At 40.0% G+C, this 17994-nt stretch overlaps 1 protein-coding gene across 1 annotated transcript in view; it reads right to left on the bottom strand.

Annotated features, from left to right (window-relative positions):
* Positions 1-334: 334 nt before the first annotated feature.
* TMC1 (transmembrane channel like 1) overlaps positions 335-17994 on the bottom strand; it is a 118515-nt gene continuing 100855 nt past the window's right edge. The window contains exons 13-20 of the mRNA XM_019554751.1: positions 16971-17123; positions 15294-15422; positions 11405-11472; positions 7657-7896; positions 4631-4756; positions 2058-2136; positions 1791-1956; positions 335-549 (exon numbers count right to left, since the gene is read on the bottom strand). Coding sequence (XP_019410296.1) covers positions 335-549; positions 1791-1956; positions 2058-2136; positions 4631-4756; positions 7657-7896; positions 11405-11472; positions 15294-15422; positions 16971-17123 — 1176 coding nt within the window. The remainder of the gene's footprint in view (positions 550-1790; positions 1957-2057; positions 2137-4630; positions 4757-7656; positions 7897-11404; positions 11473-15293; positions 15423-16970; positions 17124-17994) is intronic.

The following is a 17994-nucleotide window of genomic DNA, read 5'->3' as shown; positions in this document are numbered from 1 at the left end:
AGATTATCCTCAGGCTTGCTTTATTCTAAAACATGATTAATGTTCCTTGTACCCTGCAAAATGCCACCTTATAATCAAGTTTCTAATGCTGCTGTATTGATAGTTTAGATGAAGACTTATGGGCAAACATTTTTTTTCAACAGATACCATGGCTAATTCGCTGACATCGTATAAGCATCTATAAACAGATGTATGCAAGTGTTTGGTCTGGAAGCACCTTTTTGTTCTGCATGTGTATAGAACCTATTACAATGGAGTCCAAGTCCATTATCAAGACTCCTAGAATCTACTGCTCTAGATCACCTTTACTTCAGGAAAGTCTAGAACATCCTTATTATCTAGGAGGATCCATTGGCATTCTTGGTTGTCCTCTAGGACCACCTGAGGCATGTCGGGGCATGCCAGGCCCTCTTGGTGCTGGAGGCCGAGTCACTGCTACACGAGGAGGTGGAGCAAGGTTTTCCCCTCTTCCCTGTGAGGGATAGTGGCCGTTAGAAGCAGGGCCTTGCTGCTGGGGAGAATTTGTTGTCTTCTGTGCTTCACCATTAGCTGAAAGGTAGTCAGAAAACAAAACTAAATACTGAATCTTAGAACAGATTCCTTTCTATTAGAGGCTCACCAACTTCATAATGCATTAATAGCAGGCCCAGGCTTATTGTGCCAACCACACCTCCAATGCTGAAGTAAGGTTGTATGGATCAGATCTCTCCTCTGTTTCATTTTTCCAATTACTTCTCTCCTCCAACAAATCAGGCTGCAAAAACAGAATCCTTTCCCCTCCAGAAGGTAGAAGCACCAAATAAGAAGGTGTGAGGGAGTTCTTCATTTATTGAGAAGTGATAAAATTCAGCAACTTAATTATTAAATTGCATATTTCAGGGGCTTCACCTGAAATCCAAGGAGTCAGCATAATTCTGCTTAAAGCGCTAATTATTAAGCAGGAACCTTCCTATTATTGATAGAAGATGGGGCAGAATGGCACCTTATAGATTTACTTGTTCAGGGAGTCATAAGCTTTAGCCTACTTTGTTAGCATCTGTTGAAGTAGGCTGTAGCCTATGAAAGCTCACGCCTCTCTGAATGAGTTAATTTATAAGGAGCCACCCTTCCCTGCCTTCTGCCCAACTTCTGACTAACATGGCTTCCTACCTCTCATCCTAGTATTGCATAATTAACCTCTCCCAGTACTAGTCATTTCAGATAAGTTATGTTGTGGCAAACTGAATAAGCTAGATTTTCTCCTGAGGATGGCTGCTCCAACATGGCCATACTGCATCTCTCCTGCAGAAACTTTGACTTAAAAGTCCTAATCTGTCCCTCTACATTCTGGTATTAAAATTACTATAATATCCCATCGTTAGCCTTCAAACATGGAAAAAGATTTAAGTGCAAGCTTACTTTTAAGTATAAAATTGGTATAGTTGATATACAGTGAGTATATAGGGCGCTGACTGCACAGTAGCCAAATAATTCTGTGCAGTAGCATCACAGCACTCACAGCGCTAATACATTACTGCATAGGATTATTAAGCTACTGCACAGTAGCAACACTTAAAGACTTCTGCTGGTGCTACTGCACAGTAACTCCAGTTACTGCATTCATTTATTTGGTAATACAAGTACTAAATAAATGCACAGAAACCACAGTACAGTAGTGTCTCATGTAAATGCACTGAGTATGTATTTAAACACAGTATTTGCTTTGTTGAACTGGGCCCTTACTTTTCAATGTACTAAAGCTGGCAAATGTTATTTTCTATGGAATGCTGACTATTATTGAAGAACGCTACCTTGCATAAGAAAAACATCTTCAGAACATTCCCCACCTTGATTTGCTGAAGAAGTCTCTTCTTTTTTTGGCTTGGGTTGTGGTGGATCTGGGTCGAGTGGGTTTTCTTCCATCTCATTTGTTTTTTGTGCTTTTTGCTTATTTCTCTTTTTGTTTTCTTCAGCTTGCTGATAAAAAGGGAGAGAGATAAATCATTTAATTGCTGAATTGTGTCCTTACTGTTTAAAAACCAGACACAATATCATTGCTCTCCTTGTGGTATACTTACCATCTGTAGCTTCTTTTTGAGCTCCAAGTTAGCCTCCTTGTAGCTTTTGGATGTAGCATTGAGATAATAGATACCCAAGCTAAATATAAAGAAAACGAATATGTTGTTTGTTAATGATTTCACCACTCTAGCATTCATAACAAGTTCATATAACAATAACTAGATGTCTCTGTTCTAAAATCCATTAATGTGAGTAGCACAGCTTTTATTCTACTTCATTATCTTATTAATATTAGCATTTTGACAGTTCAATTATGTGCTTCTTCACAGAGAAAGAAAGTGCTTCTCTAGTTTAGATCCCATTATAGACCAACTGCAAAAATTACTTTTTTTATTAAAATGCTTCATTTGGTAGTTATATTAGTTAAATATGTAGCTCCATAAATCTGTGCTTCATTAATATGGACGTTCTACAGAATAGCACTGTAAAAGATTTACAGTATAGTTTAAAAATTGGTAAATGTTTATATATAAAGTCCTTTAAACATACATAACAATATGCAAATTCAAAAACTACCAAGGAAACAAACAAAGCCACGAAGGGAAAAGTATGCTCTTTACTCTAAACTGTAATCTTTTCCTAGCAAGAGAAAAAGACTGCATGATACAGTTTTCAAATATATAGCTGTGTGTCTTTCAATGATGGTGGCAGTTTATTATGCCTTTAAGTGAAATAAGATCTTATTTTGTCTTGTCTTCTCTGTTTAGCCTTGTCTTATAGTATCTTTTTGTGTCATTGTTTTGGGCCACATTGCCTTGTTTCAGAATATAAGTAGTTCTCACTAGATCAGAGGGAACTAACCATATATTTCAGTGGGGCAACTGAAGCTCTTTGTCTTCTTATGAGTTTGTTCCATAGTATGATTTCAAATGGTCAGATTTAACTTCAACATTTCATTCTGTCTAGATAAGATCTCTCTGCAGTTTCTATTACATTTTATTATCTATTTAAAAACATTTTCAGTTTTACAATGCAATATTTCACAGCACTTTAGCATTGTGCTTAATGATCCTATATGTCTGTTTATTAGTTGAACTTTGTATAGTCCTTCTTTGGGAACACAGGTACTAATTATTTGGAACAGTTGTGGATAAATTCCATTTTCCAGTCTAAACTTCAGCAAAGTGATTTTAAATGGAGATCTTACAGAACAATGGTAGCTAGTAACCATGGCAGTTATGTTGTACAACATGCCTCTCAGGTTGGCTTTATAACCAAAGAGTCAGGAATGGAGGTCCTCTATGCAGCCACTACCATCTATCTGCCTTCTACCTCTCACCCAGCATGGTAACTCTCCTGCTTTTCAGCCCTCTTCATTATTATGTAACGTTCTATATCCTCATCTGCTGGGAGAGAGTTCTACATCTTGGTAGAACAGTTATAAACAGGGACCCAGGTTTTCCGTTTCCCATGGAAAAAAGAGAGCAAACCACAGATTTTCCTTTTTTATCAGATAAATGTGGATTTCTTCTTTTAACAAAGATACCCACAGTGTCCCTGCTTTTGCAAACAGCTGTGCAGACTCGTTGAGCTCCAGCCTGCAAAAGCTGTTTGCAAACAGGGAGGGAAACTCCCAGCCCTGCCTGGAGGGGGATGGGGAGGGGAAGAGCAGGGCCCGAGGCTCTCAGTCAGCCACATCTCCACTCAGCTCAGCTTCACTCTTTTCCTGGAGCCTTAGGTAAGTGGGGCTTGCAGGGGGCTGGGGGTTCCTCTGGCAGGCCTGAGGGGTTGTGGGTCATAGCTGAGGGCACTGGCAGGGCTGGGAGGGATCCAGGAGCTGGCCCCAGCTCCACCCAAGCAGGCAGCTGCAGTGGGGGAGCCAGCTCCATGCTGCTTCTGCTGCAGCTGCCTGCTGTTAGGGGCAGGGAGCTGCAGACTTGGGTCCCTAGCCCAATAATCCTGGCAGCTGGGGGCTCCCTCCAGAGGGCTGGGGGACAGGGGCTATCGGTGGGGGGGAAAGAGGCATGAGTAGGGTTGAGGGGGCTGTTGTGGGGGCAGTGAGGGGCACCAGCAGGGCTGGGGTTGGCATTGGGGAAAGTGAGAAGCACCATCATGGCTGTGGGAAGCACTGGGGGAGTGGGGGAGGGGCACCAGCAGGGATGGGGGGCACAGGGGGCTTTTAATTTTAATAATGGATTTCGGGGATTAACAGAGAATTTGCCATTTTTGTCAGAGAATTTGTGATTTTTTTTTTTTTATCAGAGAAAGCCAGGATCCCTGGTTATAAGACTTCTCTTTAAAGATGCAAGTGTTTCATGATATGCAATTCTACTAATAGACAGGCGATCAAACTTACTGCATTTTAAACCCCTCATAGTTTTTTTGCATCTTAATGATTCTTGGCACTATGGTAACAAAAAGGAAGAGAGCAGGAAGCCTGCCCTTTGTGCATATGCACGTTAATTATGATCAAAGAGAAGGTTCATGAATTCTTCAAGTCCTTCACCACAGGGCAATCAGGATTGTGCTTGATTACTTTTCAAGTAGTCACATAGGACTGTGGAGGCTCAAAATAAAAGAAACTGAATAAAGAGTTGCATAGAAAAGCTTTGATTTAGGATACTGTACATACACCATGAGCAATATGAAGGGCAGAATCAATCCGGGGTTAGAGGCATAACCAAACACTTTCGCAAACCAGGAAGGGAAGTCATGCTCCAAGGTTTCTCCAATGACCTCGTACATTCTGGTTTTCCCACTATCAAAAGCAAAAGTTTACCACTGTTAAAAGCAAAAGCTAACCATGCCCCAGCAATTCCAATGTAGCAGTATTAACATATAGCTTTATCATAGTATATCTAAAGTCTTTATAGTTAAGACCTCAGTAAGTGTCCCATACCACATGTATCTAATACATGTTTTCTTCCTACCCCATTAAAGCTAAGTTTGACTTGTAGCATTATGACAAATGTATCCTCCTCTTTTATTCTAATGTATTTTATTCTCTATTCTATACCTCTCTCATATGGTAGAGTTTTGAACTGTTTTCATGAGCAGGGTTTGTGACATGGTTCAATCATGCATATGCATGACTGCTAAATTCTAAAAAGATTGTAGGTTCATTTTGATCAAAATAAATGTATTCAGATTCAACTATATTTCCTATCATCCACATTTTTTAGATCTTGTCTCTAGGGGTTGGGTTGGCCCCTATAAAACACCAACCCAAGCATTTCCTCATAATTCCACTAGCTTCAATACTTAGACTCTTTTTCATGCCTTTTTGTCTTATAAATGCTATTAGATTGTTGGCTGATTTTTCCACCCATCCCAAGGTTGAAAACAATTTCTAAATCCTAGAATCATAGAAAAAAAGGACTGGAAGGGACCTGTAAGATCATCAAGTCCAGTCCCCTGCCATGGACAGGAGGTAATACACTCAAACGAGCTCAATGAGGTGCTTGTCCAGCTTCTTCTTGAACACCACCAGGGTGGTGACTATACCACCTCTGCTGGAAGTGTGTTCCAGATTTTAGTTACCTATATGGAAAAGAAGTTTTTCCATATGTCTAGCCTAAACTTTTCCTCAACTAATTTGTGCCCATTGGTCCTCATCCTCCCATGGGGTGCTTTTCTGAAAAGTTGCTTTCCCAGATCCTGGTGTTCTTCCTTGACATATTTGTAGGCAGCAATTAAGTCACCCTTCAGCCTTCTTTTACCCAGACTGAACAAACCCAGATCCCAAAGTCTCTCCCCATAGGACCTATCCCCTGGGCCTTTGATCATGTGGGTGGCTCTTCTCTGCACCCTTATCATGTCTCCAAAGACCATGTAAGATCTGTTCTCTTCCAACTTTACTAATATCTTAAACCTATCACAAGGCTACAATGTTCAGATCTAGAAAGCACTGCTGAATTTCCATTAAATATTGCCTTTAAATATTACACACATAACACAACGCTTTGGCATGGTACACTCTGGTGACTACAGCAAAGCAGATTAGAGAATCACATTTCCAGTTATGTAATGGGTGTCTATTGCTTATATGAAAAAGGAGGTGGAACTTTCAGTGATAGGAAGGTATGACACAAGAAACAATGAAAAAACAATAAATTCCAGGCTCTTAAAGGATTAAATATCTAGGTCAAGAACACATAGCAGATAAGAAGCTAAAGCAGTAACTTTTGTTCTCTCAGCTTCTTGAAGAAGAAAAAACTTGCTGCAGCTCTTCTAGTATCTCCAATCTTATATCTACACAATGTCCGAAACTGCAATTTTGCAAACTGGTCTCCAGATGTCGCCCTTTATGTTTCCTATAATATGACTTCATTAATGAAAATCATTAGTCAGCATCACCAGCTTTGTTGTCATCAGTTCCTTGAAATCTTGCCTCAGCATATTTTCTGGTGTGTCATGAATTTCCCCCACTTTGTGACTGTGTTCTCTGGTGGAGAACACCTCCTGAACATTTTGCCTGTAACCAGAGCAACTTTTTAGAGCTATGATGTTAAGACTTCTGTGCGTTTACAAAAAGGCACTGGGGATTATGCAGAGATCACTTTACTTCTGACATTAATGTATTATTCAAGCTCTTCACTGGAAACAGGATGTCTTTTTCACTGCTGTCCTCTTTTAACACTAACACATTTTTCAAGCAGATTATCAAAGACGTAAACATTTTAAAATCTGTATTTCATGTGTCTAATTATTGCTTACTAATTAGACTCATTTGTCTAATATGTCACACTTAAAGCCAAACAGAAATGCTGACATTCTCTTCACAGATATTGCAAATACGTACAGTGTGGATCAGCAATGCAGTATTAGCTCCTGGATAAACATAGCTATTCTATCCTACATACTTCTTCAAAAAAAGTGTGTGTGGCTGATTCACATTTTGGGTGCCAGTTTGAGACACTTGAAAGGGTCCATATTTTCAAAGTGGTCAGCACTTTCTGAAAATCCGCTGTAAGGTACTCAAACTGGGCACTCAATAATGTGATACACCCACAAGTCACTTTAGAAAATGTAGACCATTTTGACTATGATACTATTTATTCTTATCTCAGTATGCTTGGATTTACCCACATCATTCCCATCCACACCTAAAATAATTTCTTTCCTTTGTTTTCAACAATTAGACTCACAGCACCAGAAACAAATTCAATGCCACACTGTTAATATTACAGTTCCCAAAAGTGCTGAACCACTCTACAGAGAATGCCCTATCTTACCTATGGAAAAGCCCTATTAAGATGATCTAATTCAGCACACAACACCTCCTTGCAGTCTGTTTCTAGAATTTGCTGAAATCCACCTGATCTCAAACAAGTAAAGCATGTATCTGTAATGGATCAGTCCCCCACTCTTTACATATAAATTCAGATTTGATTGCAAAAATAACAAGATTTTCATTTAGAAAAGCATTTCTATCCTACCAGCTGTGGACTCATTTGAAAATAACTAATAATTTCTCTAAGTCTTCATTAATCCTTAAAAAGTATAGCTCTATGCACAAATAAAACCACAATCATTATTTATAAAATGGCAACACCTAGTCAGAAACCTAATTTTAGCTGTTATGTCACTCACTGTAAACATTTATATGCTGAGATAATGTATCAGTTAATAAAATGATGCCTATAAAATGCAAAACACCTGAATGGGCCACAGTCAAAAGATGGTGGGATAGAAACAACAGTGTACACAACAGGCAGTGTGGAGAGGAAGAGAATAAACAGCAGCATGGCCATGTAGAAGTTATTGGATCTGGAGGCTTTGAAGACCCTCTCCTGCGGGACATTACAGCACATCACAGCCCAGCACTGAAGGTACATGGAGGTGTGGAGACGAAATATGTTGATAGCTGGAAGGCACGGAGCATAAAAAGAACCCATCCTAGGAACACACAATAAAACATCCTGTTGTAAAATGTTAATAGCTCAACCTATACCACAGCCTTTCACCCCCATTGTGTTTTCATATCTCATTGTTTTACATCCACACATAGTACACAACAAACTCTAGCTCATAAAATATTGTTTAAACCCCTTTTATTGGTCTTGACTCTTTGTTCTTCTCATCAGAACAATCTTATGACACATGGACAAAATGTTCTTGTAAAATGTTCCTTTCCACGCCTTTTCCTGCAAATGAATTTTAACCAATTCCTTAGTGAAATGTAAGTAACTTTCCTTTTCTTTCTCCCCTTTAAATGATTGTTTCATTCTCAAAGTAGCTCAGGTAGGCTGTTATTTTTGTAGGAAACAGGAAATGCCAATTTTTTTTAAGTATCTATGACCACCCTGTTTGAATGACCATCATCCAGCTTATTCTTAAATATTCTGTTATTGTTGGGTCTTATCAATGATTTTTTTAACTCTCTTCTGTCCTGATGCATATTTCACTTATCCTATACCACAGTTATTCAATACCTGAGTCTAATGAAAAACCTGGAGTTTCTGATAAAGGTTGTTTTTACATACTGCCACATGATTATGACTTTAAAATGCTATGGACTTATTTAATTGTATCTAAACTTAGGCCCTCAGAGCAGCAGAAGGAATAATTCTTTTCATTAGTATGGTTAAATCAAAGAGTACAGGTTGAGACTCAGGAAACCTGAGTTCTACTTCTGTGTCACTGGGCCATTAGATGATTTAGGCAAGTCACTTCTCCTTTGCATGCCTCAGTTTCCCTATCTTTATAATGGAAGTAAGTACCCTTATCTTGATAGGAGGCATTTTGAGCTCCATGTAAGAGCAAGGTATTTGTATGATGATATTATGCCTCCTCCCCACCCCCACCCCCCTTTTAATCTATACTTACTGGAGGAAAACCCTTATCCACCTATGCTCACTACAATCAATTGCCAAAACTTTCACTGACTTCAGTAAGTTGAGGCTTAAACTAATTTGTGCCTATTAACATAATTTTTAGGCATGATATTTATAGCAATGCAAAGGAAGCCATGCAGATGGTTTATTAATATGGAAATTCACATGAGGAGGCTTGCAGCCCACGCACTTTGCAGAACAAAAACCTTTAAAGAAAAAAAGGAAGAGGAATCTCCCTATGTGCCATACACATGCATATTTACAAATGTACCCACATTCAGGTGTCTCAATCCTCTGCAGACATAGGACAGACCCAACCCATGAGCTACACCAGAAGCTCTCAGCACTATATTTCTATAGTTCTTGAGTCCCTGCAGTATGTAGTAGTCAGGCTGGGTCAATGTGGAACCTCCACTTTATAGGATTAGTGCCAATGCTAGAAAGTGTATATTGTTACCATACAGCATAGAAGTTTGTCATGTCTGTAGACATAATTAGGTATTTAAAATGATGCAGTACATTACATTTGTGAGAGCATTGTTAGAGAATAATCAAGAATCAACCCCATCTCATCCCTGATTTTCAACCACCTCCCAAGTGTTAATTAGTGTGACAGAATTTATAACTACTATCAATGGTGCATAAACTTGTGAACACATGTTATGCTGCACCTGTATCTTTCTGATGAACAATGGAGTGAACGTGACAGAAGCGTTACATGTTTATTGATTACAAATGTTGGAATTTATATAGGAAACAACGTACCATACTGGGCACGTCTACACAACATACTACGTCAAGACGCTCATTGCTACAATGATGCCAATGCTACCACACAGTAGCAGCTAAAAATAACCATAAGGTGTAGTAACACCAGGTATATGCTTAAACAAATACTAAATGACTTGCTCTAAGTCACTGAGATCCAAGCCAATAACATAACATGTTATGTCAATTCAGATCTCTGGCCCTTTGGATTTTTAATTCATGGAGAAATTAACTGATGGGCAGAAGAGGTTCAGATCTCTGTGACTCATATGATATATCATATGATATTATCTTAATGCCATTAAAATGCAGTATGAAATAGGTTGTATCATGAGAACCACATTCAATATACAAATGTCCTGCTTATCTCAGATTTGTCAGCTGTGAATGCTAGGAGATAAAGGGCTGTTCCAGGTGTTTGGGTGGCTAGAAAAGCAGATATAATTGGGTCACCATAATGCAATAAAGCAGTGGTGCTCAGCCTCCAACCCACAAACCACATCCAGCCCACAAAGCCATGTCATCTGGCCCCCAGAACTGCCCATGGAAGTTTGGTGGCAGGGCAGCAATAGCAACTTTAATTGCTGCTCCACTTCTACCAGATTTCCAGATCTGTGGGAAGCCCTGAAGCCCTGAAGACTGGATAACATAGCCCTGAATGCAACATTACTGGTCCACAAAGGAGCTGGCACAAGGGGTCGCTCCATGAATGTATGTGAACAAATCAGGCCAGTGTGCAGAACTGAACCCATGTGCTAGCTCCACACCACTCAGCTCACCGGTAGACTACCCCTGAGCTGGCAGAAACTGAAGTCAACCAAGTTACATCAGAGTAACACCAATGCAGGTATAGACATAATCAGGCTTTGTTTTTACAAGTGAGGGCTGAGAAAGATACACAACAGGGCTTATCAGTTCTGTCTCATTAATGAGAAGAGAGATTGTTCCTGAGTAAAGCACACCACCCTGAGACTCTGCACCCTGTTTTCCCAGCAGTTCCAACACTTACTAGCTCAGTTAGTGAAGATCTCTCCTACTTTTTGCTATGTTAATTGTATTTATGTAACCTGCTTATTTTTACTACATAGAAATATTTGATAATGTAACAAGTGGTTGAGTCACAATGCACACAGGCGAAGGAGAAACAGAGAGAACACCATTTGGTTATGGTGTCTGATACTTACATCTTATTTTGTATCCTGCATAACCAGCAGATGGTAAAAGTACAGCTAATTAGGTCTCACATACATAACAAAGATGAACACTACCACTAGGTCATCTCATAGTTTCCCATGACAGTTTTGTTTTTTATATTTATTTATTTGGGGATTTTTTGCATAGAGTTCAGGGGCCAAGAAAAAGGGTTCTGATGGAGAAACTCCCTGTTTTATGCCATGCTAATACAAGTTTCATATACCGCTATAGATCAGAGTCAACAATATGCTCCAGCTGGTTTGCTTGTGTGTTACCACAGGAAAACAAAACAGAGTACACTGGTAAATCTGGCACTATAAGCTTAGCCTGGGGCTGATTCATCACTCTGTTACTCTAATTTTATGCTGCTTAAACTTCATTGATTGCAGTTTCCCCAGATTTGATATCTGTTGAGTTGCACATGCCAAAAGCTGGAGCAATGCAGAAGTGAAGCAAGTTCAATGTTTCAGATAAGCAGCAGAGACATCATTTCAAAAGCAATGTGGATTTTGTCACATTGCCTTTGAAATGATATGGCCCAGGTGACCAAGATGGCCTGCAGTACATCTTAAAAGATCTGTTAAAAACACATCATCTGCTATGCCTACCAGATCATGCCTTGGTTGAAGATCAGTCCCAGCACATTTCCACTTATATCAAACTCTGAATAAGAAGGCTGAGGGGGAAAAAGACACAAATGCTTTAATTAGGCTTTTCAGAAAGGTCTTTAACTGACTTGGGAATAGACTGAAACTGGCATCTACAACACAGCATATTGGCAATGTCTTGTCAAGGCTCTTGTTGCACGTTAACAATGGTACATGAAACAAATGAATATGATTGAAGATCATTGTTCAGCTTTAAATAAAACCTGCAATTATAAATCTTATTGAATTTGTGAAAGGGAAGGCACTGACGGAAAATATAAAAGGCATGAATACTCAGTTTGCCCTGATGACTGAAGAAAAGTGTAGAGAGAGACAAACTATGGATGACACGCTCCAGCAGGGCATCCAGCAGCCCATAGAGGAAAACAGGGTCATAAGGCACCCAACCTATAATTCCCCAAAGGCATCACAACAGCATTCCTGAACATATTTTTAACAAGGGACTCAAATTTAAGTTCTAAATTAGTGTTTGGAATTCTGATGTTTGGATTGTTACAAGCAGAATGTTCTTTTAAACTATTTTTGTATAAAAAGTACGTATACAATACTGTTATACATACTCCTCCCTATCTCTCTATATATGTATGTATGTATGTACGTACATATGTATGTACGTTGTATGTATGTCTTTCTTCTAATGCAAAAGAATAATATCTGACCATTCAATTTCTCACTACTTCATGAGTAGGATTCTACAGAATTAGAACATTATTTTATATTATTTCTTGACATTATACATAAGGATTTCCATAAATCATGGAGGAAGTTCCCCTGCAGTTGCTCCTTTTTTTTTTTTCCATTTCACTACTTGCACCCATGCCCCTGATTGGCAGAGGGGCCCGCCGGCTGGGCTACTGATCACTGGGGAAGCAAAAACCTTGGTTTTAAGTATTCCATGGTTTTTGCCTCCCTACTAGTCAGTGGCAAATGGCAGGACCACCAGGGCCTCTCTGCCAAACAGCAGGGGGGAGGCAAGAACTGCAGCATATGTAAAACCAAGCTTTTCACTTTCCCAGTGATCAGTGGCAAATGACCCAGCCAGCAGGGCCCCACCACCAATCAGGGGTGGGGGGAGCAAGCAGCATAATGAAAAAAATTAAAAGAGTCACTTCGGGGGGGAGGGGTACTTCCTCCCTGATTTACAGAGATTCTCGAATTATACACTATCAAAGAGATTTTCCATTAAGTTTTGCTTTCTGATTCATTATGACTGATGATGAATCAAAAGGCAGAAAGAGCACAGCTTGATTTTCAATTTAAAGATTGTCAATAGGTCTGGCAGCATAAAAAATAACCAGGAAAAACCATCTGCTTGCACTGCCTAACTGTGTAAAGAATATGGAAGCTTAGGTTATCTTGGCTTTATAAGAGAAGGTTTGAACTGAGCAGCAACAAACATCTAGATTCAGCAACAAACTGCTGAATCTGGCTCTTTAACTGTGAACTTGCAAACAGAATGATTCTTTTGAAAAAAGACATTTTGTGTGATAATTATCCACTGATCATTAATTTGGCATCATCAGCCAAAAAACAGATTTATGATGTTAAATAAATAATAATTAATAATGGAAAAAAGGGAATCTACTTGCTTTTATGTAAATATTCCACAATTTTGATATTCGACATTGATAACACATTTCTAAGGGAAGCCTATCAAGAGTCTTTTTCTAAGTCCTTGTCAAAAGTGTAACTCTGGGCATGCCTAGCCTTCTTAAATGAAGGGAAAAAAGTTTTTTACATAGGGGTTGGGTCTACATGTGCAATTAATGTGAAGCAATAAACTCCAGAGCAGTTTGAGTGAGAGTAAACTACTCCTGTGCATAGCATCCATATTTGCACCTGGGACAGCAGCAATTTGAGCTGGGATGGAACAGGCCCAAGCTAGCAAGGGACACAGGAGAGCAGGTCCAGACTCTGGGTGGCAGCATCTGGCAGTGGAGGGGCTGGCTGGGGCACAATGATGCTTAAAGTGCAGAGCTGTATGACTAGGAAGCAGGCATGAGTCTGGCCCCAATCTAGCTGGGCTGACCAGGCACAATGTGTCCACACTCCATGTCTACACATGCATTTAACTGTAGTAAATTACCCCGGCATAAGATAGCACTGTGCCCGACAGTACGATCTTATGTTGGCTTAAATTAATTTACTGTGGCCTAATACTGTCATGCATCTAGATTATGACACTTCACTTCACAGGTAATTAGTCTACTCAGCAGTAAAGCTCATATATAGATGTGGCCAATGTAGCCCTTTGTGGTCAGCATACCCCAGCCAGCCCCAGTCACCATCTGCACCTTCATTGCAGTGGAGGAAATAACTAGTACTAGTGTTGGTCAGTACTATCCTATGGCAGAGTTAATTAGTTTACTCCAGCATAATAGCATTGTTCAGGTAGACAGTGGCACTTTACTGCTGAGCTAATTAGGCAACTCCACAGTAAGTGGCTTGTGTAGATGCATCTCTTATTTCTCTTTCTCTTGCTCACTCTCTACCTCCCATACTTACGCACAGAACAAACAAGGGTTTGGCCCTAAACCTTCATAATTCCCTGACCATTTATTCTGGATAAGTATTCTAGTCATATCATCCAGAAATCTGGAATGGTGTTATAATTTTTGGTAATGATGATGAGCTCCTTAGTGATATTAATCTTTGTGCTGGTTGTCTTTGGCTGGCTACAGAAACTGTCAGGGAATAAATGGGCATTTTTAAAATCTGTTTTCCCCCTAAATTCCACAATGTCATTTGCATTTCCTGCAGAGATTAATAAAGGGGGTTTTGACACTCTGCTTCTCATCAAAGCAGTAACATGTACAGCATATCAACTCCCATGAGGTCTGCTGCCAGTATATGTAGATGAGATCCAACTCTGCATCTTCTTCATATCTAAAACAAACACTATTGGTAACCATCTATCCCAAGCCCTGTGAAAAATAAGCAACCTTCACAAGGAACAGTGGCTGAAATGAGAACTCGGCAAGACAGACATTTATATAGAAATGCAAATAGATCAAGGCTATAGCATTACCAATGGAAGAGGTCTGCCAACCAGCCATCAGACTGCACATCATATTGGAGTCATACTGAATTCCCTCTGATGCTCTGGATCCCAGTGCTCAGATATGCCTTTTATTAACATTAGTAGCTAAAGAGATTGCATCTTAGTTATGTAAATTTATCTAGTTACAGTTCTCTTGTAACCGCCTTCTTTGGCATGGATACTGGTGTTGACTATGGCAAAGCTGAATTGTTCCAGTAGAAGATAAGGCCTTTTCAACATAGTCAACAGACACAGAATTCTTCTGCAGGAAACTAGAACAGCAATACATCTTTCCTACTCCAAAACTTTTTCTGATTGATAAATCCAAACAAGGGTTTAGCTGAAAAGATACCTCTTTCATTCACACTTTCCTACCTCAAATTTGAGGAAAACAGGGAGAGTGTAGCTTTACAAACTTGCTGTTTGCATTAAGCAGCTGTATGGGAGCACTCACCACTCTGGTCTACTGTGTTGGCGCATCCAGAGATGCATATTGTGGGAACATGATTAGCTCACAAGACAAACTAAGGAACAGCTGCTACTGCAGTGAACAGAGGTTTATTTTCCAGTGAGGCTGAAATACAGGGAGCAAAGGAGCAAGATAAATAGCGTAAACAGAGACAAAAAGAAATCTGAGTAAAGATAATGTTTAAAGCTGTTGAGGGATTCTGAAGCTGTCAAATATTGTCTTCTGTGAATTTGAGCGGCTTGAGAAGGAAATAAAAATTACATAAACATGTCAAGTAATAATCTGACAATAACTTCTTGAAAAGCAAATGAGGTACTTACAAATCCATATTCTAAGTCCCAGCACCAGCAGTAATTGAAGAACCTGACAAAGACAGCTCTCAGGAAATCGCCAATTAAAATCGTGATGTATGTTGTCACCGTGTCAGAGACTGTCAGTCGCACAAATTCCTGTTGACACAACTTTCTCTGAATAAGATGTTTAGGTTAATAACAGTAACAAACACTGGGCTAGATTCCCTGACGAGCTCAGCACATGATAGCAAGGAGAAGAGCTTTCTGTCTCCTTTCAACTCCTAACTGACCCTGGGGATTGCAAGAGCCCAAATGTGCCAGTGGCATGTTAAAGCAGTCCTCAGACTAATTCTGCTGATGAAAACAGTCCCCTAAGTGACCATGTTACCAGCCAGGATTGCCAGGCTGTAATCCCACATCCACTCTGGGATGCCAACTATGCTGAGGTGGAGGGGTCTTGCAACAAGGCAATTATCTGCTGGTTCTTTATGGTTCCTTTCATCTGGACATTATAACGTTTCAAAAATGTGTAGTTTTCACCATCACTGGCTTCCCTCCCCCTGTTATTATAGGAGCCATTGACAGATAGAAATTGGGGAAAGAGAACTTCTTACATGAATATGCCCCTCTGCAGATCCTTCTAAACACCCTGCCATGCACTGACCCTTCAGTTTTGGTCATATTATTATGGTGATCAGAAAGTCTGTTATTCTATTCCTCTTGTCTCAAGCTGAATTAAAATATTTGAGGAATACATAATGGATTCTGGTGTTCATATCTTGTCAAGAAGCACCCATGAGTACAGCAGAGGGACTGCTGTGTTGTTGTTTTTTTTCCAATCTGCCTCCTGCTGGTTACTTCTTTAAAAGATTTTGGAAAAGGCTATCCAATAAAGAGCCTGATAACCAGCAAGGAAAAAAATCACAGTGTAAATGGAGCATCAGAGCTGAAAAAGCCATAGACAATTTGGTCTTGGGAAGGAAAAAGGCTGGAAGTTCAGAAAGACAAGCAAACCTGGTATAAAGGAGGCAAAAGTACAGTTGAGAACATCAAAGAGAGCAACATAGGACCAGGACCATTTAGATAAAAAGGAATGTTCAACTGAATGAAGCAAAAATATGAATTATAGTCATCACTAAAAGACATTGTTTGAAACTTAACACCAGTAGGCCTTATAGTTGAAAACGCAGTGGAAATGAGTACTCAAGTGCACAGCAATGGCTACTGATGATTTTGTGAGTCTTGCCTTGTTGAGCTACTTTTTTATTTTATTTACCTTTGGTATGATCACTTTGCAGCCATAAATTAATCTTGCCTATCAAAACTCCATGCAAAATTACTTCACTCATCTATCACTCGCTCAATCCACCACCTTTCACAAATGTTAAATGTACAGGATAAAGGACATAGAAAGGAAATTATTCCAATCATGGTGGACTACAGGGTAAGAGATTTGAGGGCCTAGTGTAGGTCTTAGAGAAAAAGTAAGTATTTCTCTCTCCATTAGTTAAATAGTGGCATAGCACCTATTCTCTCTGTTCCTTCCCCAAATCTTTTTCTATGTTAGGAAAATGTCAGGTGTCAGTAGAAGCAAAGAGATGATATAAAGTCTTGTCAGTAGAAACAAAGAGGTAATGATGTAAAGCTTTGTGAGTGATCCACTACAGTCATTTTCCCAGTTAGTCTAAATATGTATCTCCTTACCTGCCCTACCATTGTTTCCCAACACGGTCCTCTAGGAACATCTGCAGGATCCACCTGTATCGGAGGAGCTGTGGCATTTTCTGGGACTGTACCATTGTAGAGGCTGGCTTCCCATATTGTCATATTATATCTCACTATTTTCTCTTCTTCCAGCTAGAAGTGTATTTTTAATAAACAACAGATACAAACAGATATGGGGCTATTTTTGTATGGGAACAGCTGAGAACCACTAACACCTTCTTGATCCTGAAGAACCTCCCTCTCTAGCCAGAACCCCATCCTGTTTAGCAATATGGAAAAGCCAGGGACTTGTTACATGTTGTACTTTGAGCTGCTCAGATGTTGATTGGTGTTAGGGCTAGCTTAAGCTTGAAGCAGTCACAACTTAAGGCTAAGAGCTTTCTTAACTGTCTCCCAACTGCACAGTTGTGACTTGCCACTACAGCCCTGCCAAGCAGGGTCTGATGAAGAGCTGCAGATCTGAGTTGCCACTACAGGGCTGCTGATCCAGGACAGGCTTCTTTCCCTGCTTCAGGTGGGGGGGGGGTGAGAGATGGGTTGGGGGGCAGGAACATGAAGCTGAGAGGCAGAGAGTTACTGGGATGGGGGTGGGTAATAAAACAGGAAGTAGAACGGAAGTAAGGGTGGGAGTGGAATGAAGGAAGGGTGGTGAAATGAAGGAAGACAGCTGCTGAAAGATAAAACAAAAAGAAGTTTTAAAAAGTATGTAAAAAGAAATAAAGAGGGTCTCATGTTTTAATATATTTGGGATTGGGCTGTGGAGAATGTTGGTCATGCTTCTCAGGGTGGCTGAGATATGGAAGCTGTGAGGGATTGTGCCTTTAGAGGAACTATGGCCCCTTCCCTGGGAAAATAACCCCAGCTCATGAGGACCCGATGCAGCCTTCTGCCTTTTTTCCCCCTCTCACCACTCTCACGCCCTAAACCCCATTCCTAGACCCATCTGTGCCCTGCAACCTAGCTAGCTGTCATGTGCTCTGCAGACTGTGTATAGGGTTGCACC

This window comes from Crocodylus porosus, unplaced genomic scaffold (assembly GCF_001723895.1).
Source record: "Crocodylus porosus isolate Cpor-Errol unplaced genomic scaffold, CroPor_comp1, whole genome shotgun sequence".
Lineage (NCBI taxonomy): Eukaryota > Metazoa > Chordata > Crocodylia > Crocodylidae > Crocodylus > Crocodylus porosus.
Note: the sequence above shows the minus strand (reverse complement) of the source record. Positions and strands in the feature narration are given on the sequence as shown.